Source organism: Dipodomys ordii, unplaced genomic scaffold (assembly GCF_000151885.1).
Source record: "Dipodomys ordii isolate 6190 unplaced genomic scaffold, Dord_2.0 Scaffold20, whole genome shotgun sequence".
Lineage (NCBI taxonomy): Eukaryota > Metazoa > Chordata > Mammalia > Rodentia > Heteromyidae > Dipodomys > Dipodomys ordii.
Genome location: NW_012267236.1, coordinates 9,800,019 through 9,812,232, shown reverse-complemented (window position 1 = coordinate 9,812,232; position 12,214 = coordinate 9,800,019). Strand labels below are relative to the sequence as shown.

Genomic DNA, 12,214 nt, shown 5'->3' with positions numbered 1-12,214 from the left:
AATCCAACTGAAACTAAGAGCTGGTGGCTCACAGCTATAATCCTCGATACTCAGGAGGCTGAGATCTGAGGATCACAGTTCAAAGCCAGCTTGGGCAGAAAAGTCTGTGACATTCTTCTTTTTTTTTTTTTTTTGTCAGTCGTGGGGCCTGAACTCTGGGCCTGGGTGCTGTCCCTCAGCTCTTCAGTTGTAGACTAGAGCTCTACCACTTGAGCCTCAGCCCCACTTCTGGTTTTTTCTGCTTATGTGGTGCTGAGGAATCGAACTGAGGGCCTCATGCATGCAAGACAAGCACCCTACCACTGAGCCACATTCCCAGCCCATGTGACATTCTTATCTCCAATTAGCCACCAGAAAACTGGAAGTGGTGCTAAGGCTCAAAGTGGTAAAGTGCTAGCCCTGAGCAAGAAAGCTCAGGGACAGTGCCCAGGCTCTGAGTTCAAGTTCCACGACTGACAAAAATTAAAATATAAAAAAATTTAAAAATCCAACCCAAGAGAAGAGAGAACATAAGAAGAAAGAAAGCTTCCTAGATGAAACCCTCTCAAGCGAAAGGACTGGCAGGTCTCAGCATGATCTCCAAAACAGGGAACTGGAAGAGTCCCTGAGCGGTCTGACCAGCTACAGAAGACTTTCATTTATGATAGCTACATGAGAAATTGGGGAAAAAACAATAAGACAATTGTTATTAACTTCAGACAAGAAAAGCAATAAGGTATACATAGCTCTGCTGTGACTAGGTACATGGCATGTAGACATGAACAGTAGCTATGGAGACAATTTGAGGAAGAGGAGGAGGAGACAGGATGTACTATTAAATATGGAATTTTCTTCTGTTACCTGCATTGTTACCTACACATTTTACAGTGTATTTGTTTTGTCCTCTGTCTTTTATGTTAGGGCTTTCAAATGTTTGATAATCTTTGACTCTCAGTTCATATTTAAAAAGCAATTCAGACCAGGCACAGGTGGCTCACACCTGTAATCCTAGCTAATCAGGAAGATGAGATCTGAGGATCGAGGTTCAAAGCTAGCCCAGAAAGGAAAGTTCATGGGACACTTATCTCCAGTTACGCATTAAAAAGCTGGAAGTGGGGCTGGGAAGTTGGCTCAGTGGTAGAGCGCTTGCCTTGCATGCCTGAGGCCCTGGGTTCGATTCCTCAGCACCACATAAGCAAAAAGAAAAAAGCCGGAAGTGGCGCTGTGGCTCAAGTGGTAGAGTGCTAGCCTTGAGCTGAAAAACTGAGGGACAGTGCCCAGGCCCAGAGTTCAGGCCCCACAACCGGACCCAAAAAAAAAAAAAAAAAAAGAGAATGAATAGTGCCATATTTTGCTAGGCTGGGAAAAGATTAAATTCCAACTTCCAAGTATATTTTCTATGGAAGATTTATTACTCTCATGCCTTGGGAGGTCCTGAGTCCTGTGTCAAGTGAATTGCATGAATGGTATTCAATAAATGTGATTTCTTTTTCTCTTTCTTCCCTATCCTATCTACCTCCCTTATCCCATGCAGCTCCTTACTTTGGATTTTTTTCAGAGAAAGCAAGAACCTATTTAAAATAGGGATCCCCATCTGTCTTTTTTGTCTGTGACTAGGACAAAACCTGGTATCTGGTACTTGTTTTTGCTCATTGGCTGGATCTCTATAACCTGAGCTATGCCTCCAACTCTGGTGTCTCTTTCCTTTCCATAGTTGCACCTACAGTTGGTTCTGCTTAGACCATCTCTTCACAGATGAGATCACTGCTTCGGTGACTAAACTCTAGTTCAGCTATTTGATTTTAGGTTGGGAGCTAGAGACTGTTTTCCTCATGTCAGTTTCATGGTACTTAAATGTAATTCAGAGCCATTTCTTTGTTTGTTTGGTGCTAGTCCTGGGTGCCTCAGGACTATCCCTGAGCTTTGTTGCTCAAAGCTAGCTCTCTACTACTTGATCCACAGCTCTACTTCTAATTTTTTTTATCCTTAAGTAGAGATAAGAGTCTCACCGACCTTGCCCTAGTTGGCCTTGAACCATGATCCTCAGCTCTCAGCCTCCTGAGTAGCTAGGATTCAGATGTGAGCCACCAATGCCCAGCTCCTGTGCATATTTTATCTAAACATTGCCTCAGAGAAGCTAGGTTTGGGAAAGATTACTCCCCCAAGGAGTTCATAGCTCCCAGAGGTCAAGACTGGCTACTTAAGCCCATAAAAGACCAGAGACTCAGGGTCTCTTTTCATGATTTTTGCAGGCAGTGTGGTAAACTTTAATAAGCCACTTCTTAGGTGGGCAAACACAGGACCTCACCTTCAAACCCTAAGCCTATGCCTAAGGGCACAGGCTTGTCCAGACTGGTCCTGTCTCTGTCCCCTGAGGTACCTTGTATTGGTGGGATTTATTGGCAATAAAGACTGAGAACATGGGAGGTGAGGCCTGCTCTAGGCCTGGTTTGGTCACAAGGATCCAGGAATAACCTTTGAAGTATGACTCCCACTAAAGCCTGACCTTAAATAAAGCATGATACTAACTAATGTCAGATAAAGCAGGTTAAATTTGAGTTTCAGAAAACAATGAAAAAAATTAAATATGTCTCCAATATTGCATGGAGGATAGATTATAAATCATTCCTTATTTACTTGAAATTCAAATTTCCTTGTGCATCATATATGTATATATACATCAATATTCCCTAAACTCCTTTCTAGCCTCCTGCCTACTTCTGCCTTTTCCTCAGCTCTGTGCCAGCCCGCCTGATTCCCATATGCTCTACCTGCTACCATCTCTGACCTTTGCAAATAGCCCCTGTGGCTGGACTCATTTACATTATGTCCACATTTAGAAACACTGCCTATTCAGATCTCATCTTGGCTAGTTTTCCCCCCTCCTTTGATTCATACAATTCCCCTTTGCTCCTGTATATGCCGCCATAGTCAGGAGATTGTGCACAAATTTTGCCTATCTCCTGTCTCCTAAGATCCTTCTATAGTATCTACAATGGGTGACCAATAAATGTCGACTGGCCGGGAGTCTGTGGCTCACACCTATAATCTTAGCTGTTTGGGAAGCTGAGAACAAATAGAAAGATGGAACTTTGAGGCCAAATGGCATAGAAAGGCTTGTGAGACCTTTTCCAAACCCATCGCTAGGTGCAGTGTCTGTGTGCCTGTTCTTTCAAGCTAGGTGAGAGGCTGCCTGGCAGAAAAGTCTGAGTGATTCCATATCCAAGGAAGGAAGCTGGGCATGGTGGCACATGCCTGTTATCTGAGTGAGGAAGGAAGGCCTGATCCTGGCAAATCCTGGCTCAAGTAAGACTGGGAGGGAAGCAAGACCCTCTTCTCAAAACACTCAGACCCTATCCTAATAACAGGCCATGAGGCCAACATAGCAAGCACAGGTCCCCGAGTTGAAATCCTAGCTATGAGTTATGGAGAAATATGAAAGAAATCTAAACTGAACAAGGAGATTAGAAAATATCTGAGAGAGAATATTGTAACTAAGCTTTTCAACCACCAAGGTGGCCCTTCAACGACCTAGAACATCACAAAGTAGATTTTTCTGAGTAATTCACTCAAGTATTAATGCTAGGCTTCACTGCAGCTTAAGGTGAGAAAACAAATAGAGTTCTAAAACAATTTTGTTTTTAAAACTTACCTATTTAGCCATTCCCTCGAGGTCAAATATAATTCAGTAAACCTCCCCCAGCCTTGGGACTCCCTTGGGCTGGTCTTGGGGAAGGAACTGAAGGGTAAAAGGAAGGGCTCCAAGTCTTTTACATTTCAAGAAAACTTGTGGTGTCTTGGTAAAAAATCATTGTCATTCTCACCTTAGAGAGAACATACTTTCAGTCATTTCAGTGTATTTCTTTCCTAATCACTTTCACCATGTTTGTACCTTGCCTGAATTCTCCTCTTGTTGCATGTAAAGATCATGGTTGACTTTTGAGTATCATCAGTACTGTTGAAAAAAAAAAATCTAGGGCTAGGAATGTAGCGTAGTGGTAGAGTGCTTGCTTTGCACGCATGAAGCCCTGGGTTTGATTCCTCAGTACCACATAAACAGAAAGAGCCGGCAGTGGCGCTGTGGCTCAAGTGGTAGAATGCTAGCCTTGAGCAAAAGAAACTCAGGGACAGCGCCCAGAAAACCTTTTTGTTTTTATGACAGTACTGGGATTTGAACTGAGAGCTTCCAGCTCCTGCTTCGCTTTTCTGCTCAAGGCTGGCACTCTAACTACTTGAGCCACACCTCCACTTCTGACTTTCTAGTGGTTAATTAGAAGTAAAAGTTTCTCAGACTTTCCTACCTAGCTTTGAAACACAATTTTCAGATCTCAGCCTTGTAAGAAAGATTACAGGCATGAACCAGCATCCAACTGATAAGAACATCTCAAGCCTGTAAGGCTACTCAGGAAGTGGAGATCTTGAGAATCCAGATTCAAGGTCAATCTAGGAAACGTTTAGCATTACTTTCCATTTCAACAATCAATACCTGTGACTCCAGCCAATTGAGAGGCTTAGATAGGAAGATCATGGTCTGAAGACAGTCCCAGATCAAAATGCAAGACCCTACCAAAATATAGCTAAGGCAAAAAAAAAAGGAGCTGAGGGCGTGACCCAAGTGGTTGTGTGCCTGCGTACAAGCATGTGTCTCTGAGTTCAAACCCCAGGATTGCCAAAGAAATAATAAATCAATACCTAATGAAAACTAACATAGGAACCCTCTGAATATTTAGACAGAGGTCTGTGCCTCTCAGACACTGACCATGTTCTTCCCTGTCACATAATTTTCATCTTTATGCTTCTGGTGCCCCTAATACTGTTTGTTCCTTGAAGGTACAACCTGCACTTCCTTCTGTGTAGTGGCAATCAGTTTGTGTTGAATATCATGATGGGGTTTGGGTGTGTCTCATGCCGTCTCAGACCTCTAGGTCATCTGGTCTGGTCCTGAAGCTAAGTTGTAGATACAGACAGGGCTTCTTTGTGAATTGCTGGAGAATCTAGATTAAACACCAGCCCAGAGCTTCGGGGAAACCTCTGGGGTTCCCATACCACTAAGAGAAGTAAAACTTGGAACTAGAAGCTAGGTGCCAGTAGCTCAGGTCTGTCATCCTAGCTACTCAGGAGGCTGAGATCTGAAGACTGAAGGTTGTGATTCCCAAACCAGCCCAGGCAGGAACGTACAAGAGATTCTTATTTCCAATTAACCTCCCAAAAGCCAAAAGTAGAGGTGTGATAGATAGTTAACCTCCAAAGAGAAAGCTAAGGGACAGTGCCTCAGCCCTGAGTTCAGTAGTCCTCCCCCGCCCAACAAAAATCAATAACAAAAAACCAAACTAAAGAATGGAATTAGGAATGGAGTGTGTATAGGGAATAGAAATGGTGGATGGCATCAAAGGTAAACCCAGAGACATGGGTTTAGGATATAGCAGAGAAGACACTATAGCAGTAGCCAAGCAAACTGGATTCTCTGTCTGGCTTTATCCATCTTGGGCCAGGAAAGACGGAAAGAAATATTTGAGTGTTTGCTGTGTATTCTCCTGAAGGTTCATTGAAATTTCGCAACAGCCAGGTGGAAAGCTAAGGTTCAGAAGGTAAAGAAATGGCCCTCAGACAATGCCCCGTGTTATCTAGGAAACTGTACACAAAACTACGTCTCAAGGTTAAATAAAGTAATATGCAGGGCACTGCATTGTCTTTAAGATCCTTCCTTTTTAATGTCTACCTGTAAGGGGGGGGGGGGAAATCTGAACAATGTGGGAAGAGGAGAAACTAAGGCAAAGATGTGGTAAGACCAGTGTGAAAGGTGAAGTCACTACTAGTCTAGATGAGGTTTCCAGAGGGTGGGGCGTGGCCTGAGGCCTCTCGCCCAGGTGTCTGATCCTCACGGAGGGTTGCGGGGGGCGGGGGGGAAGGGGGGACGGAGAGGAGGGGAGAGAAGGTCAGGTCACCTGGAGAGGTGGAATTCAAGTCAGCCCTGACATTAATTTGCAAAGCTTGCCTGTGACACGTAAAAATCTGAGCGAGGAAAAACTAAGGGGACTTCCTGTAGTATATAGGGGGTTGGGAATGGGCTGTTTCCTGCGTACCTGGCCCCGGAAGGACGCTCCTCAGATAGCAAGCACCAGGCTCAGAGCGTGGCTGGGAAGAGCTCCGCCAAGGGCCGGGGGGAGCTTCGTTAAATGGGTAGTGAGGGAAGGAGGGTTTCTGGATTCCTCCTCCTCCCTGCGGCCCCAGGCTCGTTCCCCCGCAGCCAGGACAAAGCTGGGTGAGGGGCGTACTTGCCGCTTCCAGCACCCCGCGGACCTCGAGGCCGCAGGTTGGGTGGGGGGAATCTCAGCGGTCGGCCTAAGCCATCGGTGTTGGGGTGGGTCACCTACCCAGGTGAGTACGAGCCTGGGTAACCCGCAGCTCAGGACGCGGCAACCACAGCCTGGGAAATAGGAGCTTGGGCTTTCGGGGCGGGGCGTGGAGAGTCGGGGCGTGGCCTTCTGGAAGACAAGCCAATGGTGGATTAGGAGGGGCGTGGCTAGAGCCTTAGTTCCCGCCCCCTGCGTGCAGCCTCGCCCGCAGACCCGACCGGGAGGCGACTGCGGCCACCGTGGGCATTGAATGGGCTGGTGGCGCCCCGTTCGGACCTGCCCGCCGCCGGCTCCCGCGTCTGCCGGGGCCTCGGCCGACCGCCGCCGGCCCCCGCCCAGGCTGTGAATGAAAGGCAGGCGGCGCCGGGGGCTGGCTGCAAGCGACAGGGCGACGCCGGCCTCCCGGGAGGCGCGCTCCCCGTGGAGATGTACGGTAAGGAGGGCTGCGCGCCGCGCCCGGGCCCGCGGGGGCCGGCTCCGCAAACTTCCAGGACGCGGACCTTTGTCCCCCTCTACCTAGCCCGGGAGGAAGGCTAGAGCGCCGGCTGGGTGCCGGGCGGGGCGGTAGCGGTGGCTCCCGTGCGGGAAGGACAAAGATGTGCGGGGCCAGCGGGCTCCGCGGTCCGGAGAGCCTTCGGGCCCCGCGCGTGCTGGCGATCGGGGCGGTGGGCGGTGGTCCGTCCGCGGGCGGGGGCTCTGGTAATCTCGAGCCTCGGGGCTCTGGAGAAAGCCGGCGTCTCTCGGAGCCGAGGCGACGCGGAGTGTTGGCGTGGAGGTGGTCGTGTGACAGCGTTTGCGGAATTCACAGACGCGGTTTGTGCCGGGGAGTTTTATGCGGGAAGCCGGCGGTGGCTTGCCGGCCTTGAGCGGCGCTCGGAGGCTATGGGAGGCGGCGCCCGCGGGGCCCGGGCCGGGGCCGGGGCCGGAGCCGGGGCCGGGGCCGGGGCCAGGGAGCTAGCCAGCACTGGGAGCCTGCTCTCCGCCCTGGATGGACCTGGCCTCTCTCTCCCAATCTCTGCTTGTCGCCGCAGCCCGCCTGTCGGTGGGATCCAGGCTCCCCAACTTCCAGATTGGCCCTCTGCGGGGCTGAAATGGGGAGGCGCTGCTGCCAAGAGGGCGCAGCGCAGCCCGGATCTGTCTTTCTGCTTCCACAGTGTCGCCCCCACGGATGTGCAACAGTTTCGCAGACCCTCACCGTGCCCTGCTTTGCTCGACCGATTGCCAGGAATTCCTCTGGTTCTGCAAGGCAGTGTGGGTGACAGAGAGCACTTTGGGTCCCACACTCCACCTCTAATGAAGGGAGCCGTGGAGATCCAGACCAGTGTTGGGAATGGGCTTCAGTACAGAGCTTCTAAGGGCGGGCTGTGTGTGTAGATGTATAAACCTATGGGATGATCCAAATGAACGGAATCCATTAGAACCCAAATCTCTGGCAGCTGTTTCCCGGCCAGCAAAAGAACTGGAGCTGTGCTTACCTCCCAATCCCGATGCAGGATGGGGGCTCTTTTTGCCCTCTTCTCCCCCCCGCCCAAGTATTCTAGAAAAGCATGTTCCCAATTTAACCCATCTCTATGGCTGCTGGGCTGGCTTAGTCTAGGAACAGGCCATGAGTCACAAAGTCTGTTAGAGGCAGAGGAGGTTGAGGAGCTGGGAAGGCTCTGCAATTTGTGGGACCCCTTACTTAGGAGACAGTCAACGTGTCAGTCTCCCCCCCCCCAGTTGATAACACACTACACTTCCCACCCAGGTGGAGATGTCAGCAGGTTCTCCTCAGCATTTCTCTTGGGTGGTCTGTGTAGAGGGAGCCTTAGAGGCTGCTGACCCAGAGGGGTCTGGGAAGGGGCAGGGAAAAGGTACCGATACAGGCTGGGAGTTCTGAAGTTCCCACCGGAGAGCTATGCATTTCTTTGACTCTCTCTTTCTCCCCCCCTCCTTCTGCAGAGGAGCAGCTGGAAGTTGCAGATCATTTGACAGAAGCATGTGACTGCAGGGGCACCTGCAGGGGGGAAAGAGTTAGGAGAGGCTCATCTGGAATGGGCCAGAGTTAGGAGCCCTGGTTCTCCTCAGCCACCCCCATGGTACTTAGTAGATTATTTGGTAACTTTTCCAGGTAGCTAGGAGCTGGGGGTTCTGATCTGCCCCTGTTGGATGCAGCTGGACAAAGAAGAGCTGGATAGTGCAGAAGGGTGAACTGGAAAGCGAACATAACTGGGTGCTATTTTCAGATACATCACAGAATTTCATTTCTCTTTAATAATATGTTTTCATTTCCCCAGATGCAGAGTAGGGACTTGCCCTGAATGATTCATAGAAAGGTTGGGATGAAAGAGTCCCCTGGGTATTGCCTACAGCATAGGAAAAAAAAATCACTCTAGTGCTGGGTGGGAGGTTGTCATTGAATGTTGCTTGCTGGCCTGTATTTCCCCTCTTCGCCCCTCCTCATTTTACTTCTGTCTTGCACAACTCCGTTTTCCTGGGTCCTCAATTTCTTGTCTTCTTCCTTTGACCTATGGGAGACCAAGAACCTCTTGTCTTGATTGATGGCACTGCCATCTAGAATAGAAGGAATTCTAGATGGGGGTCAGTCCATCCCAATCCAAGAACCAGTTTGTAACTGTGTGACCTCAGGCAGGTGGGGTTATCTCTCCAAATTATAACTGTAGAATGGTAGAATACCATCTTACTCCTAGGTCTGGTCGGAGCCCTAAATCTGGGTAGCAATGTCTTAATGTATCATGTGAGCTTCTATTCTTGCAAGACAGAGTACATCAGAGCTTGTCCTTTGTGAGTCCCCTTAGACCTTCACTCTTTCCCCCTCTGCCAGCTTCTGCACATACCTGCTTGTATTACCTCCCACCCCAGCTTGAACATACAGAAGATCACCTTGACCTTGCCAGCTATACCTCAGTCACTTTCTGGAAGTGGCTCTCCAACTGGACACAAATGACTTCTTACAGTCTTGTTTATACCTGTAAATATAGATTATACTGGGGTGAGAAAATCATGGGCAAGTTCTTTGCAAAATGGATTTCCATTTGTTTTGTTGATGTTGTTGCATAACAAGTACTTTTCCACTTTTCTCACTTGGATCAGAGCCATGGCCGTCCTACCTGAGAGCATCCCAGTTACCCAATGAGGTGAGACAGAGGAACCTCTAGACTGAGAAAGGTTGCCTCCAGACTGAGGGCAGCCTGCCATGAGAAGGGAAATCCACTGGGGAGGATTTCCTGACCACACTGTGGTCTGAGCACCACAATCCCACTAAAACCAAAACTGCTGTAACTAATTCTTTCACATATGCTCATCTTCCTGATTTGTGATGGACAGTGGTCACTGTAAGGAAATGGCGGTGATGGTTAACTTCTGATCATGTGTTTCACAGTGCCCTATGTGGATTGTATGGCTGTAGTGGTTGAAGCAGAGACACCACAGGGCTAGGCAGACCTCCTAAGATGCAAAGACTGAAAATCTCTCACTCTGCTGTTCCTCCTTCCAAGAGACTCCAGCACCCACACACCCCCTTCCCCCAACCTCCTGTCCTAATCTTGGCTTTCATGCACCCCATGATGCCATGTTGGCTGGTACATATAGCAGCTGTATGCCCCCATTCCTTTATTTTCCTCAAGAGGGACCCTGTAGAGACAGCCTGTTTCTCTCTTATTCACAGTTCAGTGATTCAGGAGGTTGCAGTTTTCTTCTTGTCTAGCAATAAAAGTAAAAATTTGATATCACCTTATAAAATTATCTGTAAAAAGAGGAGGGAAAATCATCCCCTCCCCTCAACCCTAGCTGAGTGGTAAGCCCTGGGCATGATCCAGCACTACAAAAGAATTAAACAAGGCAGAAACCTTTTATATCGTAATAGAAGTTACTTCTGTGATTTTGTTGCTCACTTCCCCGTGGTCTTTCTTTCCTGATTCTGGCTATTCTTGGCTGGTAGGCATCATGGTGAAAGGGCACTGAGGACCCCTAGTCTGGGTTGGCATCCCAGCTCTTCCCCTAGGGTGACCTTGAGCCCAAACTTTTCTGATCCTCCTTCCTGACTCTAAAAAGGTGACACTGCCTACTTGAGCACAGAGATTAAGTAGAGGGCTTCCCCCTCTTTCCCATCTCCTTTCCTGAGTGTTTTCTTCTTTGGTGCCTTTTATTTTTTTAAGATAAAAAACAAAAACCCACTTGGACAGGACTGGGTGCTGGTGGCTCATGCCTGTAACCCTAGCTACTCAGGAGGCTGAGATTTGAGATACTGCTTAAAGCCAGCCGGGGCAGAGAAATCTAAGACTCTTATTTTTAACTAACCAGGACAAACTCCTAAAGTAGAGATATGGTTCAAGTGGTGGAGAGCCAGCTTTGAGTGAAAAAGCCAAACAAGAGCCTGAGGGCCTGAGTTGAAGTCCCAGTGCTAGTACTTCCTCCCCCCCCCCCAACTGAACAGAAAACAAAAAGATGCATTTGTATGATTCTGTTCCTTTAATTAAGCAAAGGAAAAAGTAATTAAAAATTATCTTTTTTTCTGACAAGAAAAATCAGAAAACAGAGTAAATCATAAATAAATATTGTATTAATATTTTTCTTGTGCATTTGTTTGCATCGTTAGAATTATTTTATACAACTTCATATTCTATTTTTTCTCATAAAGTATTAGGATATAAGCATCCTCCCTCCCCTCAAGTAAATGAAACATGCTGGCAGCCATTTAAAATATATATATTAATACTGGGCTAATGCTGTCAGAGAAGTGGGTGCTGTCCTATTATTAAGTTTCCCATTGTTGTAACTAATACCTGTGAAGAATCAACATAAAAAGAGGATAAGGGTTTGTGTGTGTGTGTGTGTGTGTGTGTGTGTGTGTGTGCCAAGCATTGAACTTAGGACCTTACAACTTGTTAGACAGGCACTCTACTCTTTTTGCTTTCAGTTTTTATACCGGGTCTCATGCTTTTGCCCAGGCTACTTTCAGACAGAGATCCTACTGCCTCACCTACTGAGTTGCTGAGATTATAGGCATATACCATCACTCTTGGCCCCTGTGCCTGTACTGTGGCTTGAACTCAGGCCTCAAACTCTTGGTTATTTTTTTGCTCAAAGCTGTACCATTTATTTGAACCATACCTCCATTTCCATGTTGTTGTTGTCATCCCCCAGCCCCCACTTCCTTGTTTTTGCTGGTTAATTTGAGATAAACCTCTCAGGATTTGTCTTCCCTGGATGGCTTCAAACTTAAGTCATCTGATTTCAGGCTCCTGAGTTAACTAGCATTACAGGTGCAAGCCATGGGAACTTAGTTATGTTGCCATTATTATTATTATTATTTTTGTCAGTCGTGGGACCTGAACTCTGGGCCTGGGCACTGCCCCTCAGCTCTTCAGCTCAAGGCTAGTGCTCTTGAGCCACAGCGACACTTCTGGCTTTTTTTGCTTTATGTGCTGCTGAGGAATCAAACCCAGGGCCTCATGCATGCGAGACAAGCACTCTACCACTGAGCCACCTTCCCAGCCCCTTATGTCACCATTTTAATGGCGGCTGTAACAGTATACTAGTGCCCACGGCTTTCTCTGAACTCTGGAATTTTTCTCTAGGTCTCCCTCTTCAATGTATATAAACATTTGAGAGACTTGTTATATAATGTCATATTGTTTTCAGTTTGTCAGCAGCAATCCCATTAGATGTTGTGAGAATGCCTGTCTTCCTGAATTCTCAAAAGTTTTGTATCCTAAGGGTTTGGGTGTGGCTCCCTGGTAGAATCTCTCCTGGCATTCCCAAGGCCCTGGGTTTGAACCACAGCACCAAGCAAAAAGAAACAAAAACAATCATTAAAGAGTGAGATTTCCCCATCTAAGCTTTGTTAATCTAATTGAAGCCTTTATATTATTTTAATT

The 12,214-nt window shown here is 47.7% G+C and overlaps 1 protein-coding gene across 1 annotated transcript in view; it reads left to right on the top strand.

Moving 5' to 3' along the window:
- The first annotated feature begins 6,575 nt into the window (after positions 1 to 6,575).
- Positions 6,576 to 12,214, top strand: part of Efr3b (EFR3 homolog B (S. cerevisiae)) — an 80,895-nt gene continuing 75,256 nt past the window's right edge. Inside the window, exon 1 of the mRNA XM_013013609.1 lies at positions 6,576 to 6,768. Coding sequence (XP_012869063.1) covers positions 6,762 to 6,768 — 7 coding nt within the window. The 5' untranslated portion in view covers positions 6,576 to 6,761. The remainder of the gene's footprint in view (positions 6,769 to 12,214) is intronic.